At 41.9% G+C, this 23,922-nt stretch overlaps 2 protein-coding genes across 3 annotated transcripts in view; both read left to right on the top strand.

The window, feature by feature from the left end:
* Positions 1–23,922, top strand: part of LOC106054504 (TALPID3 protein-like) — a 109,131-nt gene that overhangs the window by 23,287 nt on the left and 61,922 nt on the right. The window lies entirely within an intron of this gene.
* On the top strand, positions 18,748–22,888 carry LOC106070791 (probable E3 ubiquitin-protein ligase IRF2BPL). Its single transcript, XM_013230754.2, has one exon. It carries the CDS (start codon positions 19,871–19,873, stop codon positions 21,863–21,865), a length of 1,995 nt encoding a protein of 664 aa, XP_013086208.2. The 5' UTR covers positions 18,748–19,870; the 3' UTR covers positions 21,866–22,888.

Here is a 23,922-nt window from a genome sequence, read left to right as displayed (position 1 = left end):
ACCCGGCTTTTACCTGGTTCTGCTGCGCATACACCACAAATATGTCAATGTGTCCTGCTCGTTGTATTCATCTAACGTTACAGATACAATAATGGCACTGCTGTTTTAAATCGACCTTGGACAAGCCGTTGTGTGTGTGTGTTTGTGTTTTTATCCTGTTTGTCTGTTCGTCTATGTAAGTCTACTCATTCCCTGTCAGCGATTTTAAAAAATCTCGTTTGGCTTTGCTTTGCTCAAAGCATCTGAAACAGCACGAGGCGCCCTGACCGCACTTCCCCTTGGTGGAGGCTGTCCAGGCCTGAGCAAGCTATTATAGCACAGTGCAGGACAGGCCACTGTCCTGTTGGCTCATATTTCTCGCGGCTATGGCCAAATTTTGATTCGCGGTGCCCCCGCTGCGGGGAAGAAGAGGAAACCGTGCCTCATATTCTGTTTGACTGCCCCAGACTTGCTGATCTCCGTCTCGACAGGTCTGGGAAACCCAAAAATTCTCGACCTGTATGGCGACATTTATGCACTACTCAAGACAGCAGGGTTGCTGTCCAGGGCTTTTGCAAGAGAGGATTAGAGCCTCTCAAGCCCTCACTCTAATGGAGTTTGATGATGATGATGATGATGATCTGAAACAGCTACTTTTTTTTAAAAAAGTAAACTTAATCCACGATAAGTAGAGCAATGTTGACTTGACCACAAGCTTTTTTTTTTTAATGACTTAATTAAAAATTTAAAATTAAGAATGTGACAATAGATCAGTGGAGACTTTTCGATATTTGTTTTTGTATCTGCAAAGATAATATGGATTTCTTTTGTGTTACATAATTCGGTTGTACCTTTTGAAATGAAGATTATTACATCTCTGTCGAAACAACCCGCAGGACGTCTAGTGAATGTCGGCGGGAGGGTTTCGAACCCGGGACCATCGAAGGGACAGTCCAGAGCGATTACCACACGACCAGGCTAGTAGATGGTGGACATTCGCTTTTAAAGCAAAGCGACCTCTCGATCACTGTAAACAAAACAAATCCAATTTTTCAAGAAATCATGAATTTTGCATTATTATTTACTTGGCCTTGGTACAGATAAGTCTGGGATTATTATGTTTCTTATTGGTGTGTTTTCTTAACAAGAAACTGGTACTCTCTATCTTGCATATTTCATTTAAATTATCTTGAAAAAATAAATAGACGTCAGTGTTGACTGTTAATAATTACATTACTGCTAGAACTGTATTACACAATAATCTTCGTTTCAATTGATAAGATAGATAGTAACGCTCTCTCTCTCTCTCTTGCTCTTTCTATCTTGCTCCCTCTCTCTATTTATCTCTTGCCCTTTCTCTCTTTTCCTTGTTCTCTCTCTTTATTATGCTCCCTCCCTCTCTCTCCCTCTCTCTCTCCGTCTCTCTCTCTCTCTCTGTGTAGGTCGAACTATGTTTTGTTACGCCGGATGTGACCTCATGCCCCCAGGTAATGACTCCATCGCATGGAACAAACTAGCACTCAGTGGCCCCAACCCGTTGGTCCTAATGTGTGCCCCAGAGATAGGGCATTCTGCTGTATGTGACAGACGTGACCTCGCTGGACATTGACGCATCAGTTACCGCACTTTGCACTACCTAGAAGAAAACATTCCGCTAAAAATAGATTCCGGACCTCCTAAACTGCCCCTTCCCCCAGAGCGCCATATATTCTATTAATACTCTGTGGCATTTTACGTCTCGAGAGACGATCTTTTCCCTTTGCAACTTCTTGTGTGACTAAAGAGGCCAATCCTTGATACACAGCTGCGATCGCAGGTTGGGCATATGTAATCACCAGGCGCCGTTGCATTTTCACCCTTCTTTCTGCTTCTGTTGTGTATGACATCTGCAATCCGTGACCCTTCCTTTATGCTCTCTCTCTCCATGTGGATCTGTCCAGTGCCACCTCTTCCCAGTTGCCACCTCTTATAACTAATTGTCCATCAAATTTATGTTAAATTAACATTATGAGATGACAGTTGTGCTGACATCGTCATCTCATTGTCAATTTTGTACAAACGTTTTCGATGTAATGTAGTGATCCAATCAGTTTATCTTGCAGTACTTAAAAAAGTTGGATCAACGCTTGAAGTTGTGATAAAAAAACAACAAAACAATAAACGACTTTCAAATTATTATTGCGTCCAAAACAAACGTTTGCTTTACTTTACTTTATTGTATGCTATAGTCACATGGTGTAAAGGTCATCTGTTTCTATGGCTGACAGTGAATGAGGGTGTCGTGTGGCCCAGCACAACGGCCAACCACTTTACTTTCCCCCCAACTTATGTCAGGTGCCTATTAGAATCGCGGTGATTTTTATTTATTAAGCGCTGGTTGTGAGTGTGTATGTGTTTGATGTGTGAATGTTGTTCGTATTTGCATCTATATTGTCATTGTAAAGTGGTTACGCTGAGGTGGTCAATTGTAGTCAAACTGAATTTGTTTTGTAAAATGTTTTAAATGTTTTCGGATGTTCCTTCAGAGTTGAAGATAATTACTCCCCTAGCCCAAACCTCCCGCAGGACGACGGGGGATGGGAGCGGGCAGGGTTTGAACCCGGGACCATCGATGAACGACAGTCCAGCGTGCAAACCGCACGACCAGGCAGCCATCCATTTTCCATTTGATTGGATCAATAAAAATTATCTTATCCTATCTTATCTTTATTTTTTTTATTCTATAGCAAACTGTTTTTCTAAACACTAGAAGAGCTAGACTCTGGAAACGGGGAAATTCGTTGGCTCGCTCTAAACGTGTTGTATTTTTTTTTTTTTTTGTATATTGTGAGATTCATTCGCGAGGTCAGTTTGCGCGCACATTGTGACGTAATCGTTTAGATTTGAAGGCACGTGTGACGTCACTGAACGTGATGCATGGCTAATTAGTTCACTAATACGAAGATAATTATTTGACTTTGTTTCACTCATGTACAGCGGGATAGATTTTGCTGGGTTTTTTTTTTTTTTGGTCGGAAGGCACATAGTTATGTCTATTTTTAGCAACCAACCAGAACGGGGCGTGATGATAATGAGGCTCTACAGATATAAATAGATATCACCCGTGTCATTTTGATGTCACAAGAGCAACTATGGTTCCTATACAAGTCCATGTGCTGATCTTACGATCAAGGACCGCTAACTCTAACTCCACTATATTGAAGAACCCTTAGTTAGGAGATTTTTAAACATTCTAGTATATTATATATTTAGTTTGAAAATGACCATAATTTTTGTTGTACGATTATATAGTTTCTTGTTGTTTTTTTATGTCCCTTAGCCTGATGGACAGTCTTCCCATCACTCTCTCTGTCTGCCTCTCTTTCTTTTTCCTAGTACTGTTCCCTGAAGGAAGGTATTTGCGAGTTATGAGGATGTCATTGTATAACAATTCAGCCTTTACTTTCGTTTTATGACTCTGCCTGAAGTTCCTCTTGCAGCCCAATCGCCAGCGTGGTCCTGTTTCACATTTCCGCGTTTGTACTATTGTCTTCGTGTGTGAAATAATCATTCTGTAACATCCCAATTCTGTAGCATCTCAATTATGTAACATCTCAATTCTGTAACATCCCAATTCTGTAACATCCCAATTCTGTAACATCTCAATTCTGTAACATCTCAATTCTGTAACGTCTCAATTCTGTAACGTCTCAATTCTGTAACATCCTAATTCTGTAACATCTCAATTCTGTAACATCCCAATTCTGTAACATCTCAATTCTGTAACATCCCAATTCTGTAACATCTCAATTCCTTGACTAGGATCCTCCTCTCTAATTCTGCATTCGAAGTTCCGCACGCGCACGGCAATATGTTGCGACGACCAATCAACGCATCTGTCTCAGAGGGCTATTCCGGAACCATTTGTTTTAGAACGCCTGAATAATGACCTGTGACGTAGTTTAGACCAATAGCTCGTTGCCACGTCACAGGTCTGTACGTTATGGCGGCTGAGCGGTAAAGCGCTTGGCTTGCGAACCGAGGTCCCGTGTTCGAATCCTGGTGAAGACTGGGATTTTTTTAATTTCGGGATTTTCAGAGCGCCTCTGAGTCCACCATGGGTATGGGTACTTGCCATTAGTTGTGGAAAGTAAAAACGGTCGGTCGTTGTGCTGGCCACATGACACCCTCGTAAATCGTGGTCCACAGAAACAGATGACCTTTACAACATCAGCCCTATAGACCGCAACGTCTGAAAGGGGAACTTTACTTTGCTTGATACTCTTGACGATGCCGAATTTCAACCCCATCTCCCGAGTATAAATATACTTAGAATCTCTAGAAGTGTCACTCCAGTTTTAGTTTCTATGACATGACTCTATGACCATGTGAATATCACTTGTAAATATTTGTTGACTTTTCCGGGTTTAGTTTTATATTTTAAAAAGTGTAACACCCCCCCCCCCCCAAAAAGAAAACAAAAGAAAGAAAAAATTTTTTTTTTTTTTTTCAAAAGTGAAAGATGATGTTTGTGCCTTTTAGTGTTTTAATTGCGAACCTTATTTTTCTTTTTTAAATATAGGTTTCAAATTAAAACCGGACTGCGTTCTTTTTTTTTCGGAAAAGAAAAACTTATTATTTTTCCTTTCCCTATCCTTTTCATTAGTTTGTGCATATTTTAAATGATTTTCTATAAATGGTACTTAGCTGTTAATTTGTTGTTTGAATGGCGTACATATTCAGTTACTATAGGCATGCTGGTCGAGTAGTGAACCGAGTTGTAATTATCTTCTTTTTTGTTTTGTTTTTTTTTTTAGAAGTAACGTCTGCATTTTATAAGATAAGATAACCCCCTAACCGAGGGGGCCATGAGCCTGAATCTATGCGATAACTTCTGGATTTTTAAAACGCCCCAACAACACCCGACTCTCGCGTGGTGCATGATATTAGTAGAGGGGTGGGTGGAGTGTATATGTCATTGTGCTGACACCCGTCCACCATGTCACATCGCTGTTTTGATACTGTGACCTGTATTGGTTGAAGAGGCTCTGTGTTTGTGTTTCACGTGAGAGACAGGAATCCACAGTTGAATGGACCTCATTCGCCAATCGTAAACAAACAACATTTTGCCACGCGGTTCTGTATATCTTCTATACAAATTACGCAATCCATAAAGGCTGTCACGCGATACGTAATTTTCATTGTTTTATCAATATTATCACGTGGCTAAATGTTGTTGGTTTACGATTGGTGAATGGGGTCCATTCCATCCATCCATCCATCCATCCCAGTGGCGCTACAGCCCATGGAGGGCTCTGGCCTGCTTCAACACATCCTTCCATTAAGATCTCTCCTGGGCCTTTCGTCTCCACGCCCTAACCCCAAGCTGCTGCAGATCTGCTTCCACATCATCAATCCATCGCAATCTGGGTCTGCCTTTTGGTTTTTGCCTGTATACAAATTTTCGCTCCTCTCTTATCTGACATTCTTTCAAGGTGACCTGCCCAACGTAGTCTGTTCTTTTTTTTATTTTGTTCACTATTGGTGGGTCTTCATATAATTGATATATCTCATGGTTAGTGCGTGTCCTCCACCCTGTTTCATCCTGTATGGCATCATAGATTTTCCTAAGAATGGGGTCAATTATGGGGTGTTAATCACATGGTCAAGCTGTAGTCGCCAGGTTCTTGAGCTGTAAAGATGTATAACGTATTTGATTCAGTGGTTCGGTATCAATTGTGTACTTAGAATATTTCATTGGACTTGTGTAATATAATCTGTATCTCTTTTAAGGCTGGATGTGCCAGTTTAATGTACATCTTATTTTATGATATTATAAATGTTCTATCTGCTGATCAGAGAACTCCATTGATTACTAATAATATTTGTTGTGCTGTGGTGGATGAAGTAGACATACGAGGTAAAAAGTAGTCCACCAGCTCAAGTGAAAACAAGACATCTTTAATCACACTGACATGCACTGTCAAATGTCACCTAACAGTAGTGACACACCACAGAAACATACGAGCTCTGGGTCGCTAGAAAAGAAAACGCCATTATTACAATCTTTAATATCAAATCAGTGGAATGTTCTGAAGTTGTTTCTTTCCCCCCCCCCCCCCCGCCAAAGTCGTCAGTGTGTGTTGTTGGTGTTACACTTGTGAGAAGCCACTAGTGCCACAGGGTGCCCTCGTCTTTGAGACAGATCTACACGTACAAACTTAGCATGTACATAGCGTCTAAAACAGAGGTATCCGGAGTCTACTGTTTCAGGATGGTGTGTCAGTGACACATTCACTGGGACTAAACCAAGAGCCCTAACCGCTGCCCCGTTCACCCAACTGTCGGATCATGCCGCCATATTTCCGTAAAGACCGAATAGCGTGCCAGTGGGCCATTAGCTCGGTCCTATCTCCCGTATACCTTCGATACACTCCCCCCCCCCTTTTCCCAATCCCTTTATCGTCTGCTCCACCCCCCCCCACCTCCACCTCTCTCTTTTTTTCAAGAACATTTCGATGGTGTATCAGGTGTCAGGGTCGGACATTACCAGACATTTTGTTTTGTGTTGCCAGAGGTGGAGACTAACAGACTGATATGTCAGGGGCGGACATATCAGACTTACATTGTAAACGTCCAGGGGCGGGCATATGAGACATACAATGAGAACTTCTAGGGGCGGTCACGTCAGACATACATTGTGAACTTCCAGGGGCGGTCACGTCAGACATACATTGTGAACTTCCAGGGGCGGACATGTCAGATATAATAATAATAATAATAATAATCTTTATTATCCGTAAGGAAATTTGTCTTACAATTTGTGCATTACACCAAACAAAAACCATTATAACTATAAGAAACCAAAGTGTACATTCACACCAGACTCACTCATAATTTACATGCGAAAAGTTTATACCAGATTGTTCTTATTTAATTATTTGATTGCCAGGGGAACAAAAGAGTGTTTGTGTCTGTTTGTCTTTGCTATCGGTGTCTTGTATCTCTTTTGTGATGGTAAAATCACAAAATCCTGACACAATGGGTGATTCTTTATTTCGAGGATCTTGTTAGCTTTTTTTATAGATGTTTGTCTCAAACAACTGCCCAAATGGGGTTTGTTTTTTGCCAATGATTTTGCCAGCAGCATTTAGGATTCTATAAAGTTTATTTTTATTTTTAATGCTCAGATTGCCATACCTGGCAGTGATATTGAAACTTAAAATATTGCAGATGTGAGCGTGATAAAACATAGCCAAGGCCTTTTCGCTAACATTAAACGAGGACAGTTTTCTTAGTAATCGTAATCTTTGCTGCCCTTTTTTGCTGATATAATCAGTGTTTGCAGTAAAATGTAGTTTATTGTCTAGGATAGTACCAAGGTATTTAAAGGTTTGCACAATTTCAATGGTCTCTCCAGCTACAGAAACAATATCATTTTCCTTCTTGTCCCTACGAAAATACATTGTGAACTTCCAGGAGCGGACTTATAAGACATACATTGTTAATTACGAAGGGGCGGACATATCAAACATACATTCTTAACTTCCAGGGGCGGGCCTATTAAACATACTTTGTGAATTTCCAGGGGCGGACATATCAGACATACATTGTGAACTCTCTGTGGCGGACATATCAAACACATTGTGAATTTCCTTGGGTAGACCCTGCCATGTCTTGGTGTGCGCCGTGTGTTTTCTAAAGTAGTTTTTTAATTTTTTTACAATATAATCACGTGATCTGAAGATGTGCGCAGCTGGAGGTGTACCACCCAAAATGGCAGAGTTATACTTTGCTGGATCTAGATTAAATATTCAAAATAAACATGTCACAAGAAAGTGAAATCAACGAATTATTAAATGAAAATTTGCTAGGTCTAGAAACTAGGTTAAAGATTCATTTTTACAGCACACAGTATAACCCTGGTTTGATCTCCGATTATCCACAAAATGGCGGAAAGTGACCCAATTTGATTTAGAACACACTTTGTTAAATTGCGTACGTCGAAGAGAGTGAAGGAGTCTAACCCTAAGAGGAAATAAATCACCTCATCACTTGTCTTGCCCCTCCGACAGTTAGATCTAGATCTAGCCACGTGGTTAATATCCACCACTTTCATTGGCAGCATTCTTGTGTGTCCCTTGAAATGATATTACGCATCTGCTCACAATCTTTTGTTTCTTATAAAAGGCGCATAATTGATGACGCAATTAGTACCTTTTTTTTGTGTCTTGTGTTTGGGAAATTTCGCGCCAGAGACAAATTGAGAAAACTGAAAGAGATTGTAAAAAAAAAAAAAGACACTGAATTTTCAATGGAAGTCTGAGATCTTTGACGTGACCTCAACGTCGACGTGACCTGGAAGTCTCTCGATCGTGACAATTGCTTCCATCGAGATAGTCGTTGAGAAACGAGACGTGACGTCAAGGTTGCTGAGGCTGCAACGACTTGACTTCACAAGCGCTGACGCTGATGGCGTGACGTCATGGGCGATAGCACTACATGAACATGACGTCAAGAGGGCTGACATACCATTGGCATGCCAAAGGTGCTGGACATATCAATGATATGACGTCAAGAGGGCTGACATACCAATGGCATGCCAAGGGTGCTGGACATATCAATGATATGACGTCAAGAGGGCTGACATACCAATGGCATGCCAAGGGTGCTGGACATATCAATGATATGACGTCAAGAGGGCTGACATACCAATGGCATGCCAAGGGTGCTGGACATAGCAATGATAGGACGTCAAAAGGGCTGACAACGCAATGACGAAACGACGAAAAACGAAGACACTGCAACGTCATAACACCACGAATGATGACTCTGTGATGTCATTATCTCAGGAGGTGCTGACGTTGAAATGATATGACGTTGACTTGCTGAAACTGCAATGACGTAGCCATGCTGATTTTATAATGCCATGCTTAGGAATGCTGATTATACAATGCCATGACATCAAGACTGCAAACAGTGGACAGTCGTGACGTCAAAAGTACTTTCACGGTATTTCCAAAATTTATGGAAAATCTACTAACATCTTTTTTTTTGGGGGGGGGGGGGGGGGGCAAAAAATCGCGCTTTGGTGTTGGGAGTGTTGCTGGCGCTTAATAGATTACAAAATGGACACTAGGCATAAGATAGGGAATAAGAGAGACAGCCATGTTCTTCTGTTCTTCGCAATAAATAACTTGAGTGTACACAGCTCTAAAGTCGTCTGCTAATCTGAAACGAAGTAAAAGATGAGGTCTCCTCTCTCCTGCGCCCTTCGCCCGTGTCTATCATGACATAAACCCGCCGCCCTGGTTCTTGGAATGCCAAACGAATCATCTCCCTCCAGTCGATGACGAGAAATGTCCTGAAAAAAAAAAATTTCTTTCTTCCAGGGTTTCGTGTTATTGATGTATGTAGTCAAGGTTAACGACGGACGACATCCGGCGATTTTTCGCTCCTCCCGCAGTCCGGTCACGCAGCGCGCCCCCCCCCCCCCCCAGGGCACGGCCGGCCCATGTAAATGAGGATGATTTAATCAGGTCGGCTGCATAACTGAGTCAAAGCACGGCACCACCCCCCCCCCTTTTTACCATGAGAAGCTACCATCGCTCCACTCACACTAGCCCGGCCAGCCATTCACATCGCGTGCGCCTTTCAAATCCCGCGCAGAAGTCACGAAGTTTGGCTACTTTTTTTTTTTTTTTTTAACGTGGACTTGTAGAGAAAGGGGAAAAAAAACTGGAAGAGGAAAGAAGAAATACATTGTAAATATACTTTAGTGTGGACTCGGAGCTCAAATAATGGCTACATGGCATGATAAAGCTTATTTTGGGGCGTCCATCCTTCTTTTTTTCCCCAATTCGTGGCGGGAATGGATTCTCGTGTCGTGCCTGAAGTCCACTTTGACTTAATGCTAGAATGAGACGGCTGATTAATAATTACCGTCTGCATCGATTGTCGCTACCTCAAACTCCCCCCCCCCCTTTATTTTTTTCTTTTACTTTTTTTTTTTTTTTGCGGTCGTCTGCCTTTTCCTTGCTTAAAAATTCCCCCGCTTTTGGTCACAGGGAATCACGTGATCGCTTGCTCATAGGAGCAGACGTTTTGATGGCCTCGTCCTGAACTGGCACGAGAAAGTGCTATTTATTGTCACGTGTAATATGTTTTCCAAACAGATTAGGGCATCGGCGTGCGGGGAAGGAGGGTCAGATAGTTGCCCCCCCCCTCCCCCACCGGGGACCCACTCATCCCTGCACGCCACTGTATCGAGGCAAACGGTAATTAGAATCAGAGGGTCGAGGTATATTCTCTCACTTGGAGTTACAAATATGACGTCATGGAACATTGATTAGATGAGGTCACAATGAGCGAGGCAGATTTAAAAAAAAAAAGTAGATACAATATTTGTCATTAATTGAATTTTCTTGTAATTTTTTTTTCCCTACGCATCGGGCATTCCCCAGCAATGACCTAGAGATCCCACACTGTCATAATATAGAGTCATAGACTAGCGGCATTTTACATCTCGAGGCGACGAGGTGTTCCCCTTTCAACTTCTCATGTGAGTAGAGAGACCAATCCTTGATACACAAGCACGGTCACAGGTTGAGCATTTATAAGAGAGAGAGCGTTGAGGAGGTTCAATTAATTATTCGCACGTTCGGAGCAAAACGATTTTGTTTTTTAAATACTGCCAATATAACAAGCAATTTTTTTTTTTACTTAAGTTTTTTTTGGGGGGAAAGAACTGCACATTTACTGTCTTATCTTTCGATACTGCAAGATTTATTTTCCTTTTCTATTCAGATTAATTAAGTACGACTAATTGATTTGTTAATAGTTTAATTTTCAATTTTATTGATTCGCGTGTTGTCATCGACAATGGATAATTGTGCAAAAGTTTCAACTTGATCGGAGAATGAAAAAGTGGGAGGCAATAGGTGTATAAGAATCCTACCAGATAGAGGTATTTATAAGCTTTGTACACAACAAAACTAAATTTAAACTCAATCTTTGTGCTTTTTCAATCTCAAAGGGACTCTGTATTATCTCATAGAAATCCAATGAATGCCTGGGCATCAGCGAATGGCTGGGCATCGGGCTTTGGTTCGGAACTCAAAAACTATTGCTGAAAATGACCAAAGCTTTAAAAACAAAAAAAAAAAAAAGTTATCCCTTGATCTTTCGAGTCAATCAATGTAAGGGAACACATGGAAGATGTAAGACTCAAATGTGCTGCTAACATTTAGAAGCAAAGTCATAAAAGAAAATTAGATATATATTTGCATATAATTTATAATTCCATTCTCGTGCGCCAAGTAGGAATATGGAAATGGTGTTTTATTGTTACTTTTAAAACTGAAGATATCAAGTTGCCATGTGTGTGAATAATAATAATAATAATTTTATTTATAAAGTGCTGTTAACAAACAAAATGTAGGCACAAGGCGCTGTAGTAACATTACAAACACAGTTTTAAACAGATAAGGTCTTAATGTTCTTCTTAAAAGTGGTGTAGCATGTTGTCTGTCTGAGATCAATGGGGAGTGAGTTCCAAACCTTTGGTCCGTGCACTGAAAAAGCCCGCAGACCGTAGCTTTTTGAGGTAGAAACGTGGCACTACTAAAAGCGTTGAGTCCATTGAGCGCAGGGCTCTCTGGGGGACATATGGAGTAATCAGTTCGCTAAGGTACAAGGGCATCTCGATCTCGATGTAATCGATTCTCGCTTTCGCGATAGCTGATTCGCGGAATCTTTAATCGTGTTCCGTCACTCGCTATAGATTTAGATGACACATTGAAATGCGGGGATAAAATTATATTATTGGCCATGTATATGCCTTGTCGTGCGGTAATCGGGCTGGACTGTTGTTCGGTTTTTCTGGATGGAACAGGGTCGGTCCATACCTGCCCGCTGCCACCTCCCGTCGTCCTGCGTGAGGTTTGAACTAGGAAGTAGATTATCTTCAACTCTAAAGGAACATCCGAAACATGTACAGCATGTCAACATTTTTTAAAATTTGTATGAGTTAAGTCAAAGGCAAAAATCATCAGTATTATCAGTGGCGTAGCTAGGGTGGGGGAGGAGGGGGGAGAATTTGAAAATCACCCCGGGCCCCCACTCGAGGGGGCACCCAAATTAGCGGTTGTTTTTTTTTACATTAAATAAATAATAAGCCAAGTGCAGGGGCCCCAAAGAGGTCAAGCCCCCCCCCCCCCCCGATGGAAAATTCCTAGCTACGCTCCTGAGTATTATATTCCGAATTATGCGCTACTTTGTCATGGGCCACATTCTTGTATGCTTGCGAGTCTTGGACGCTAACTGCGGAGCTAGTGTGGAGGATCCTAGCAATGGAATAAAGATGCTATAGAGGGACGCTAGGTATCAATTCAAAGGACTGCACCACAAAGGAGTAGAACAGGGGTTCTCAACCTGTGGATCGCGACCCCCTTGGGGGTCGATTTGACGAATTTACCAGGGTTCGCCTAAGACCATGGAAAATATGGATTGTTATTGTCTATTCTTCTATTGCTGTGTGTGTGTGGGAGTGGGCGGGGTCGCGGCAGAATGGGGGATTGTAAAAAGGGGTCGCCGAGCTTAAAAGGTTGAGAACCGCTGGAGTAGAATATAAAGCAGGATCGTAATGGGGCCACACAATGACCTGCTGACAAGTCAGAAAATGCATACTAAAACTTTATGGCCATACCAAGAGGTCCTGAGGGCTGGCTAATGCCTTCCTGTAGGGAGCAGTACCAGGAAAAAGAAAAACGCTAGCAGAGAAAGCGATGGGAAGACATCAGCAAGGAATCGACGGGCCTGCCATTGAAGAGAGGGCTACCCTGATACGGAATACTCGCAATACTGGAAAGGGTCGGAGAAGTGAAGATCAAAAGAATACGTATGTATATTTGGTTGGTGGTTTTAGCCATACTTCAGAATCACGCCATGATGAGTTCGTACAATTTAAGGGCCCATCACAATGTCTGCCTTGATCTGATATACATTAGAAGTCGTACTGGTTATTTTAGCCGAGGCATTTAATGTAAGGATTTTTAAAAATGGCGTTGTGTTTAAGTGTTTGTATTTGTTGTCTATATTAAGACTTATTCCCCTTGGCAAGAGAGTTCATTTTGTGAACAGTTAGTGTAAGTCTGATGTATCCAGCGTCTAGTGCAGGCAGAGGTTCTCAACCTGTGGGTCACGTTTGGGGGTCGATTGGCGATTTGCCAGGGGTCGCTTAAGACCATCGAAAATATGGATTGTTATTGTCTACTCTTCTATTGCTGTGTGTGTGTAAAGGGGGGGGGGGTCGCTGCAAAGTGAGGAATTGTAAAAAAAGGTCGCGAGCTTAAAAGGTTGAGAACCGCTGGTCTAGTGTTTGTGTTGCTTTTTGAGTCCAGTGTTCTTTAGTTTTACTCTTAGTCTTTAGTATAATATTATACTTGGTGTATAATTTTTAAGCTATCAAGTGGTTGCAGGGGTAATAAAAGTATTTATTTTATTGCGCTTATTGTAAGTGATAATGGCTACAAGAATTTTTTTTTAAAAGATATACCTTATGAACTATATAAGAAAGATTCAAATAATATTTGATAAGGTGCATTTATTGTCATGGATTTTTTTCTTTCTCCTGTCACAATGGCCACATACAGCCACCACCGTGTGGAAATAAGTCATTCTTATGTATGCTGCGAAAAAATTTTTCTAGAAGACAAATGATCGTACGTGAGATCATTAGGGTTTGGTCACTGGTTCGTGAGGTCATTAGGCTTCGGTCACTGCTACGTGAGGTCATTAGGCTTCGGTCTTTTGCTACGTGAGGCCATGAAGCCTGTTGTTCCTGTGTCTTGAACCTAGGTCTTCCAACAAAGTTAGCATGTGTGACCCTCTAGCTCCTTTGCTCCGGCAGGTGTTCGGGACCCCCACACTTTTTTTTTTTTTATATTGTTGAAAATGAAAATCCACATTCTGCCCCCCCCCTCTCCCTCCCTTGTCATCACCGCCCTCTTCTCTCCAAAGCCTCGTTCTCATTTCACCCCCCCCCCCCCCCCCCCCGCCTTTTCTCTCTCGGCGTTGCGTGCAGCACGCGAGAGGTTGACAAAAAGCCACGGCCTGCTTTGTCGGTCCCCCGTCTTGTTTTCAATTCCATCGTTGCCTCAGTCCAGACGACCGCATGACGTGACAACACGTACCCGCCACATCACGAGCAGTGGAGCGAGGGAGAGAAAGGGAAGAGGGGGGTGGGGTGGGGGGGAGATCGAGTGAGTGTGTGTGTGTGTGTTTATCAGCGTGTAGACGGTCTTGTCTTTCTTTCAATATTGTCCAGTTCGGAGATATCTTTAATAGAAGACACGCCAGCGATGTTATCGAATGTTGTTTCACTAGATGGTATGTCCAGGGTCCTCAGCCCAGACGAGATGTGACCAACGTGAAACGATGTTAAATGCTTGTATTGGACTGCGCTTGTTTGTCTTGTATAGTCTAGAATAGATCTAGGGGTTAAAAAAAAACAACAAAAGTCAACATGTTTAATCTTTTAAAAAGGGAAGAAAATAGAGTTAAAAGTATTAAAGCTCTCGAGTTCGAATCGACCGTTTGTAATGACGCATGCACGTCGCTTATACCAGTGATGCCCAAAGTCCGGCCCGCGGGACAGATCCGCCCGCGAACTGGCTTTATCCTGCCGCCGAAACGTCGTCACAAAGTGTAGAAAATACCCTCCTTTTTTTTTTTCAAAATAAAAAAAAAAAGAAAAGGAGGACAAATGTATCTAAAACAACGTTAGGGTCGTGACTTTTTCTCGGATGTATTGGTTCCATGCCATTTCAAATGTGTAGGTTTATGAAATGGGAGAGCCTAAGTAACTACAAGTGCACTCTGAATGTAGAATCTACCAGGAAAAGTGAACGGATCTTTACTTTTTTTTGTAGAACAAGATAACAAGCCAACATATTTGATTTGTAAAGAAAGTGTAGCTGTTTAAAAAACAACATAATAATGATAAGTCTAGTATTATAATAATATAATGATAATAAGACTAGTATTATTATTATGTTGTTTTTTTTTTGTTTAAAAAACAATAACAACTTATATAACGGCATTATAAAACAAATATGGCGGCATTCTTGGTTTGAGCCGCTAATAAAAGATTGTTGAACTACGCTTAGAGATTGGAGGATTGGTGGAAATATTGATCAAAAAGAGACAAGAAAATGGTCTGTGGTGAAGCTAGCTACAATGTTGCTATTATCTTAAGTAGAGAAATTAAGCCATTTTCTAATGCGTAAATAAAAAGAAAACTTCAAATATCCCATTAATTAATGTCATTACTAGATCCACAAGTTTATGATAAAATTGGTTCGGGTCAATTTCATTTCATTTTTTGTACATTTTCGGTCAGGTGGCTCGCGATATGAGTGTCGGCTATTAAAATGACTCCGCATTTCGAATTAGGTTGAGCATCACTGGCTTATACCATATGCTGGGATAAATTCGTACCAGTGCCCTTTCTTTCCTAGTGCCATCAGAGCATGGAACGAGATACCTGCATCAGCCAGGAAAACAAATGACTTGGCAACGTATACGACTTGATTACACTTTCCGTCTGGAATTTAAAATAAGATAAGATAATTTTTTTATTGGTCCAATCAAATGGAAATTCAGTTTGACTACAATGGGGTTGTTCCGGATTTCTGACCTACTTTAAGCGAAGTCACGTGGTTGTTGAACAACAAAGAGGAGAATGGCCGTCTCATCCTATATTTCCATTGCTGTTGCTCCTCTATTTTTAAAAAGATTTTACATTCACAAACATTTCTAAAATATACAGAGTACAACAAAGCACTTCATGAGGAACATTTATGCCAAGTTTTATCAAGATTGGTCAAACAGCTTAGCTTTCTATGCGGGACATACATACATACATACGCCTTACATTCTGATATATATATATATATATATATATATATACGGTATGTATTTATATATATATACGGGAGTTGGGGTTGTCTACGAAGATCTGATTTTTGAATAGTGAACATATAATATTTACATAAGACTTTTACCAAATTATTAAATGTTTACTACCTTTACTATTTTAACTGTGAATAGACCTTGTTTTTAATGATTTAACTGTATAGAATTTAGCCCTTGTTATACAAAGGGAGAGTGATCCTTAAAGGATTACAGGCACGACATGGCCTAAATTGTGCCGATGTGCCTAAACTCAAAACTCTCTCTCTCTCTCTCTCTCTCTCTCTCTCTCTGTATATATATATATATATATATATATATATATATATATATATATATATATATATATATATATATATATATGGGGATAATCATATACATATTAGTTGAAACATTGCTATAAGAGTATTTTCATAAACTTTATTTTTGAAAGTTGTGTATTTCATATACCGCTAGTTCCTGATACAGTATGCACATCGATGACATTCAGAATTATTTAAATGTGTTTAGGAGACATGATGTATTATTACGTTCTTTAAGTTCTTGTATTTGTAAGAAATCCAATGAGTTACTTTATACACAGTGTTACACTAGTTACAGTCGAGTGTCAGACATGCGTAGACGAACTAGATCTAGATTTATTCTAGATCCATTTTTACTTAGTAACCAACAAGGAAAAAGGGGCCGGGTAAGATCTAGGTTTATCCTTGACTATCCGAGTGTTATTAGTTCGCTAGACAACTCAAGCCTATTTACCCACAAGGAAAAAACACATGGCAGTCCTTTCATCTTTTATAGCAACTAGTTGACTTATCGACTACATACCAGACAGCCCATTGGACCTCATTCACCAATCGTAAACAAACAACAGTTAGCCACTTGGTTCTTCATATCTTCTATACAAATTACGTAATACACACAGGCTGTCACGTGATACGTTTTTTTTATTTTCAGTGTTTTATCAATATTATCACGTGGCTAAATGTTGTTTGTTTACGATTGGTGGATGAGGTCCAATGGACAATACACACTGGTCTGCTGTCCAACTTTTAGTGTTCCACTGCAAGGTTCTAGCTTGTTTACTTATGGGCGGAGAGGGAAAGGTGTGGTTGAAAGTGATACATTTTGTTATTACACGAATGCTAAGAACTAATACTGTAAGTGTGGGTCAGTGTAGATCAAGAAATCTAGGATCTCAGTATGTCAAACTATAGGCCAACGCTTCGGTACCTTCTATCAAAGGTTAAACTATCTGTCGGTACCTTCTATCAAAGGTTAAACTATCTGTCGGTACCTTCTGTCAAAGGTTAAACTATCTGTCGGTACCTTCTGTCAAAGGTTAAACTATCTGTCGGTACCTTCTGTCAAAGGTTAAACTATCTGTCGGTACCTTCTGTCAAAGGTTAAACTATCTGTCGGTACCTTCTATCAAAGGTTAAACTATCTGTCGGTACCTTCTGTCAAGGGTTAAACTATCTGTCGGTACCTTCTGTCAAAGGTTAAACTATCTGTCGGTACCTTCTATCAAAGGTTAAACTATCTGTCGGTACCTTCTATCAAAGGTTAAACTATCTGTCGGTACCTTCTGTCAAAGGTTAAACTATCTGTCGGTACCTTCTATCAAAGGTTAAACTATCTGTCGGTACCTTCTATCAAAGGTTAAACTATCTGTCGGTACCTTCTGTCAAGGGTTAAACTATCTGTCGGTACCTTCTGTCAAAGGTTAAACTATCTGTCGGTACCTTCTATCAAAGGTTAAACTATCTGTCGGTACCTTCTGTCAAGGGTTAAACTATCTGTCGGTACCTTCTGTCAAAGGTTAAACTATCTGTCGGTACCTTCTGTCAAAGGTTAAACTATCTGTCGGTACCTTCTATCAAAGGTTAAACTATCTGTCGGTACCTTCTGTCAAAGGTTAAACTATCTGTCGGTACCTTCTATCAAAGGTTAAACTATCTGTCGGTACCTTCTATCAAAGGTTAAACTATCTGTCGGTACCTTCTATCAAAGGTTAAACTATCTGTCGGTACCTTCTGTCAAAGGTTAAACTATCTGTCGGTACCTTCTATCAAAGGTTAAACTATCTGTCGGTACCTTCTGTCAAAGGTTAAACTATCTGTCGGTACCTTCTATCAAAGGTTAAACTATCTGTTGGTACCTTCTGTCAAAGGTTAAACTATCTGTCGGTACCTTCTATCAAAGGTTAAACTATCTGTCGGTACCTTCTATCAAAGGTTAAACTATCTGTTTTAGTTGAATCTAATTAAAAAATAAAATGAATCTCTAGTTTCTCCTGTTACTAACAAATTATAGTTTAGCGCTCATGACTAAATTAAGGCCGCTAATTAAAGAATGCCTAATTTTCCGCCTTGACAAAAAGTGCCTAATTATCCGGGTGCCTAAATATCCGGGTGCCTAAATTTCCAGACACCACACAGTTTATGTATTTTTTAATATATATTTTTTTCGCAAATGTATTTCTTTAATTTGTAGCTCCTGTTTTATCTAACTGCACATTTTTAGTGTGATAACATTCTAGTCTCAAAATCAGATTTTAGTCATTTTTCCTGGACGCAGAATCGTTCTCTTCCCGTCGCGAAAGTTGAGCGAGAGTGGAGAGGGGGGGGGGGGGTGGTGGTGGTGGTGGATAAACGCGGTCTGAACTTCATTGTGGGCAGTGTAACCCATACAGCATGTCTCAAGCCTATGCGGGAATAGTCTACTCTGTGTGTGTGTGTGTGTGTTTAGCGAGGGAGCGGGTTGTGGAGAGAGTTGGCGTAGAGCGGGAAAAAAAAAAAAAAAAAAAGGCGGAGGGGGGGGGGGGAAAGAAAAGCTGTCGCCCTTGTTCCGCGAAATCCCCCCGCAGACGTAGAACTCGCGTGTCGGGCCGTAGTAAAACGTCTTTGAGGCCGCGGATTACAGTAGTGTAGTGATTTCCCTCGCACCGGAGGAGCGTACGATAATAAAGTGCTTTTAATTTTCGTTTTGGCTTCAAATTCTAGGTACCGTTTTACTAGGACTGTGTTGTGATGCGCAGGCTGGTCTCCCTTGTTCGGTCTATTCATTCGCTTCGTGACATTTTCTGTGGGATTTATAAATAGAATTCGACCTTTCGCACCAAGGATCTTGCTAATCTGTGACCAGAATTTTGTCACTATCTGAACTTTGACCTTATTAACATGAAAGATAAGAGCCTCTTTTTTTTTTTTATCAGTTTATATTTTAGTTTTGAAAGTTTGTTAAAAAGACATGTGAAGCATGACATTTGGTTTTAAATTTGTCACCTGCGAATGTTGTGAAGAGTTCTGTCCCTTGAGCTATTTTTATCGCCATTCGGATCTACTTGTGTGAGTACTAGAAAAGCAGCAGACGAAAAGAGGAGGAGGGGAGGAAAAAAAAACTTGTACGGAGTCGCTTCTTTGTTGTCTCCTCGTCAACACAGTTCCAGTTCGTCACGTAGCGTGGCCGTGACGCCGCGCCGTGGACGTGCGATTGGTGGAATGGAAGCTATTTACCCCGTCATCTCGCACGCAGCTCGACATTAAATATGGACGGCCGGGAGGAGTTTTCAACAGCCACAACACACAAACACGTCTGGGCGGGAGCAGACGACTCCGCTGTCTTTTTTTTTTTTGTGTGACTGGGTGAAATAACATGGATTTAGGGTTGCTTCATTATCGCCCCACATAGAGAAACGTGTTTACAATTATCACTGTTGATATTAGGATTTTTGGTTTTTGTTTCTAAGTTGTGAAATTCTGTCATCAGTAGATTTGACTTGAAACTTTTTCTTTAAGTGTGTGACTTTTTTTTTTTCAACTTTAAAAGAATGGATAATATCAGTCGGGCAGGATTACGTGTGCCCACTAGTTATATCGTGGACTAAGTGACTAAGAAAATAAATAAATTGTGATTAAGTGATTAAGCGTCTAGTTTCAAAATGTCTATCCCTCATCGTGCCCAGCGTCAGCACTGCTACCTGTGCGATCTGCCCAGGACTCCTTGGGCCATGTTGCACGATTTTTCAGAGCCCGTTTGTCGAGGATGTGTTAATTACGAGGGCCCCGATCGGATTGAAATGGTCATCGACGCTGCCCGGCACATGAAAAGAGTGCACGGTTTCCAGGAGCCTTCTCGCGGCCCTGTGGTCAATGGGATAGGCAAGCCTTCTCCACACGGCATCCCTCCTGGTCAGCAGTCAAGAAACGGTCCTTCTTCGGGTCCGCAGGAGCTCCACGCACATGCGACGCTGCCCCTCGACGCTTCTCGCCTATCGGGCCCACCACCTTCGCACCACTTACCAGGGCCCAACCATCCGCCCCCTCCACACGCTCACCTGTCTACTTCTGATAGGTTCTTGGACACGCGTAGAAACATGATGGAGTTTAGCACATTGACCAGGCTCCCTGGGGGTCTGCTGGGCATTCATCCACCCAGAGCCGGCGAGGAGCATTTCGGAGAGCTTCACCACAGAAGTAGTCCCCCGAGAGGAGGTAACGGCCTTCCCCTGCTTCATCCTTTGAATCACTCCAGCAGACACAGCGCCCCGCCTCAGCCTCCTCTTCTTCATATGAGGAGAGTGGATGAAGAGGACGATGGTCTAGCCCAGTCCAGTGCCGAGGAGCTGGTCAAGTATTCTTCCTTGGACGAAGCTATCCAGAAAAATCCATTCGTCAGGGATACGCTGAACACTTTAGCTGCCTGCGTTCCGTTTCAGATCCGGCTCCGAAAAGAACACATGCTGGTGGGTAGGATGTTCGCCTTTGACGTCAGCTTCAGGAGTCCTAACGAGCTAGAGCTCAAGTACTTCGTGGAGTATCCCATCGGTTCCGGGACTGTCCACAACTCTATCCCCAGCCTGGTCAAGCTGATGCGCCACGACACGGTGCAAGAGTTCGGCAAGGGTCAGTCGTCTGGACTAATTTATCTCGAATACGAGGTCAAGCACAATAGTGGACAGTGGAATAACATGACTGACCTTTTCACCGAGCATGTGAGGCATTTTAAAGACACTCTCAAGCGCGACCTCCTGCCCGTGCCGTTCGTAGACAGCTGTCTTCCCCCACTGCCTAGTCATCTAGGTCGGGTAGTCCCACTCTCAAAGACTGAGCCACAGAGGCTATTTTTAGAGGGAGCATCTGGAAGCGGCCGGAAAAGAAAGAGCTCGCCTGGAACGGACGACGCCCACGGAGGTTCGTCCAGCAAGATGAATGATGAACAGCACAAGCGTCAGCAGTGGATGCAGAGTCAGGCGGACGCCCTTAAACTAACCATATCTTCGGCGTCTGCTGCGGCTGCTTTTGGGACCGGACTGCCCAGTTCTACCTCAATGTCGCCTCTGAGCAATCATAATCACACGCCCAGCCCTCCCAACGGTCCCTCTGTCAACCCAGGGCCGTCTCCCATGGCTGCCCTCATGAACGTGACCGACAATTTGGCCTCCCCCAACGGACCGCCCGATCTCCTCCACCACGCCACCAACTTGATGCGGGCGCCACACCATTCCCCTAACGGCTCGAGACGGGGCCCCCACCTGTGCCCGGTCTCGGATACCGGTGTGGGCAGCACGATGCCGGAATCCACAAGCGGCCTCTCCGCCGAGCTGCTCAAGTGCACGCTCTGTCACGAGCGGCTGGAGGACACCCACTTCGTCCAGTGCCCGTCCGTCCCGGACCACAAGTTCTGCTTCCCTTGTTCCAAAGAGAGCATCAAGCGCCAGGGCGCCGGGACGGAGGTGTACTGCCCCAGCGGCAACAGATGCCCACTGTCCGGCTCCAACGTGCCGTGGGCGTTCATGCAAGGGGAAATTACCACCATCCTGGGCGAAGACTACAACGGCCCTGTTGGTAACACGCCAATCTCTGGGAACCCAGGCAACAACAACATTACTCTCAACACCAAGGACGTCAACATCAAAAAAGAAAGGGACTCCTGAGTCCCCCCCAGTGGTACATCAGAACTATTCGAAACTTTTATAGTTAACACTGGAAGTTATGTCGATTAAACTTGTTCATATATCTACAGGTGTTTACAATCCAAGAGAATTAGAGACATTGTTTTATATATATACAGATAGACAACAGTTTTATTTTAGATTTTCTTTGATTTTTTTTTTTCAAAATACTGTTTAAGGATTCGTTTTATCGGATGTATATGAATTTATTTGTACCCTATGTCTCTTGTAGACGTTGTTTGAGACATCTATATAAATGTCTTTTGTTGCTGTAACCTAGCCTGTTTATATATATTATGTACTATGTACATTCGTCAAAATATTTGTGAATATTTTTTGGGGGGGGGGGGCTATATTTTTAGACTTTGGAATGTGTGTGGTCTGTTGCACATTGTCATGGATGCATGCTAATTAGGGTACGTGTTAGTCTAACACATTCTTGTGTGACACGCTCGCTTGTTATCTCTTGTACACCACACGTGACCAGGAGGCTGACACCATGTCCCCCGACTCGTTCTCCCCCCCCCCCCCACACACACCTTAAAAAAAAAAGAAAACAAAGATCCCATATACTCTTAACTGATACTCCCACACACGACTTACCTGCCCCTGAATTTGATGTCATAAATTTTTATTTTTACTTCCTCTGCGATGTTTAGGTGTTCATCTCCCGCACACATCCTTTTCACGCACACATTTAACCACACATACATGCACACATAAAACACACACACTCTTCCACGCAGACACAGGGGTGCTGCTGACGGCCGTTGACTTGTAGCACCAAGCCGCTGGTAGACAACCGCTGTAGGCGTGTTATAGTTTTCAAACTAATAAATTTTTTAAACTAATAAATTTTTTAAACTAATAAATTTTTTAAACTAATACAACTTGAAATGACTTGAATAACTTCCCTTGTGAATAAATACTATCCATAACTTTTATTTTTTAATATAGAAAAAATCAACGTCGGTATGAGATAAAATAAATATACTAGACTTTAGTAATAATATTTTTTTTAACAGAAAATCTAACTCGCTAACTACAATAATGCAACCTTTCAGTCTCACGTTCTGGAGTCTGACCCAACTAGGACCGAATGACCACCTGTTTTGCATCATTCACAACCAGTCGCTACCCTCTTCCTACTGTCACCATAGAAACACACGCACCCCATAACAAAAGGGCAATCAAGCGGTCACATTATAAGATATTCCGCATATCACTGCGTTGATAATGTCCACGTATGTCTTGTAGGAATGATACTTGGTCTTTATCGATACGTTGGCGTTGTGTGTGTGTGTGTGTGATCTACCTTCCTCGCCTTTAGGGTTTCACCTTTCCTAGCTCCCTCTTCCTAGCTCCCTCTTCCTAGAAACGCTCGAAGACACTACCGTTCACCTCACGCTTTCAGGCACGAAAACCTAATTAGTGTGGGGCGTGTGTTCAAATCCTACAAACGTTCTGGTTTAAACCACTTCCTTCTTGTTATCTTCATTCTTCTTTCTGCATGGAAACGTCAGTATTAAAGATGCAGTCACCATGAACTCAAGAATATAGACATTATATTCACTAATATATAGACCTAAATAGAATCAGGAAATTAATGTTTATAATAATGTTAAAGCTGAAACTAAAAACATACAACAGCATACTCATTCAGCTCCAATCACCAAATTCCACCTGTAGTTAACTGGAAAAACGGAATGTGTACTCTGGACTGTAAATGTTCCTGATTTTCCGGGACATGTTTCAAGACATTTACTTAGTAACCTTATCAATGTTTTTAAAGTTTGAATTCATCGCGTTTGCTGGTTGACCTTATCTTTTGGGGTCACTGCAATGATCTATGTTTGAAAATATATCTTATCTTGAATGCAGCCAGTGGTCTCCCATTTTATTTAAAAAGAAAGCTATCGACAGATGTTTCAAGCTAGTTGAACCATCGAGGGAAGGGAGCGGTGTTTTTAAATCAAATTAGACAAATAATTTATTTTGCTTCCGTATGCTGTAGTCGCACGCAGTTTCGTTTTAAATCA

This window comes from Biomphalaria glabrata, chromosome 3 (genome assembly GCF_947242115.1).
Source record: "Biomphalaria glabrata chromosome 3, xgBioGlab47.1, whole genome shotgun sequence".
NCBI classification, from domain to species: Eukaryota; Metazoa; Mollusca; class Gastropoda; family Planorbidae; genus Biomphalaria; species Biomphalaria glabrata.
Note: the sequence above shows the minus strand (reverse complement) of the source record. Positions and strands in the feature narration are given on the sequence as shown.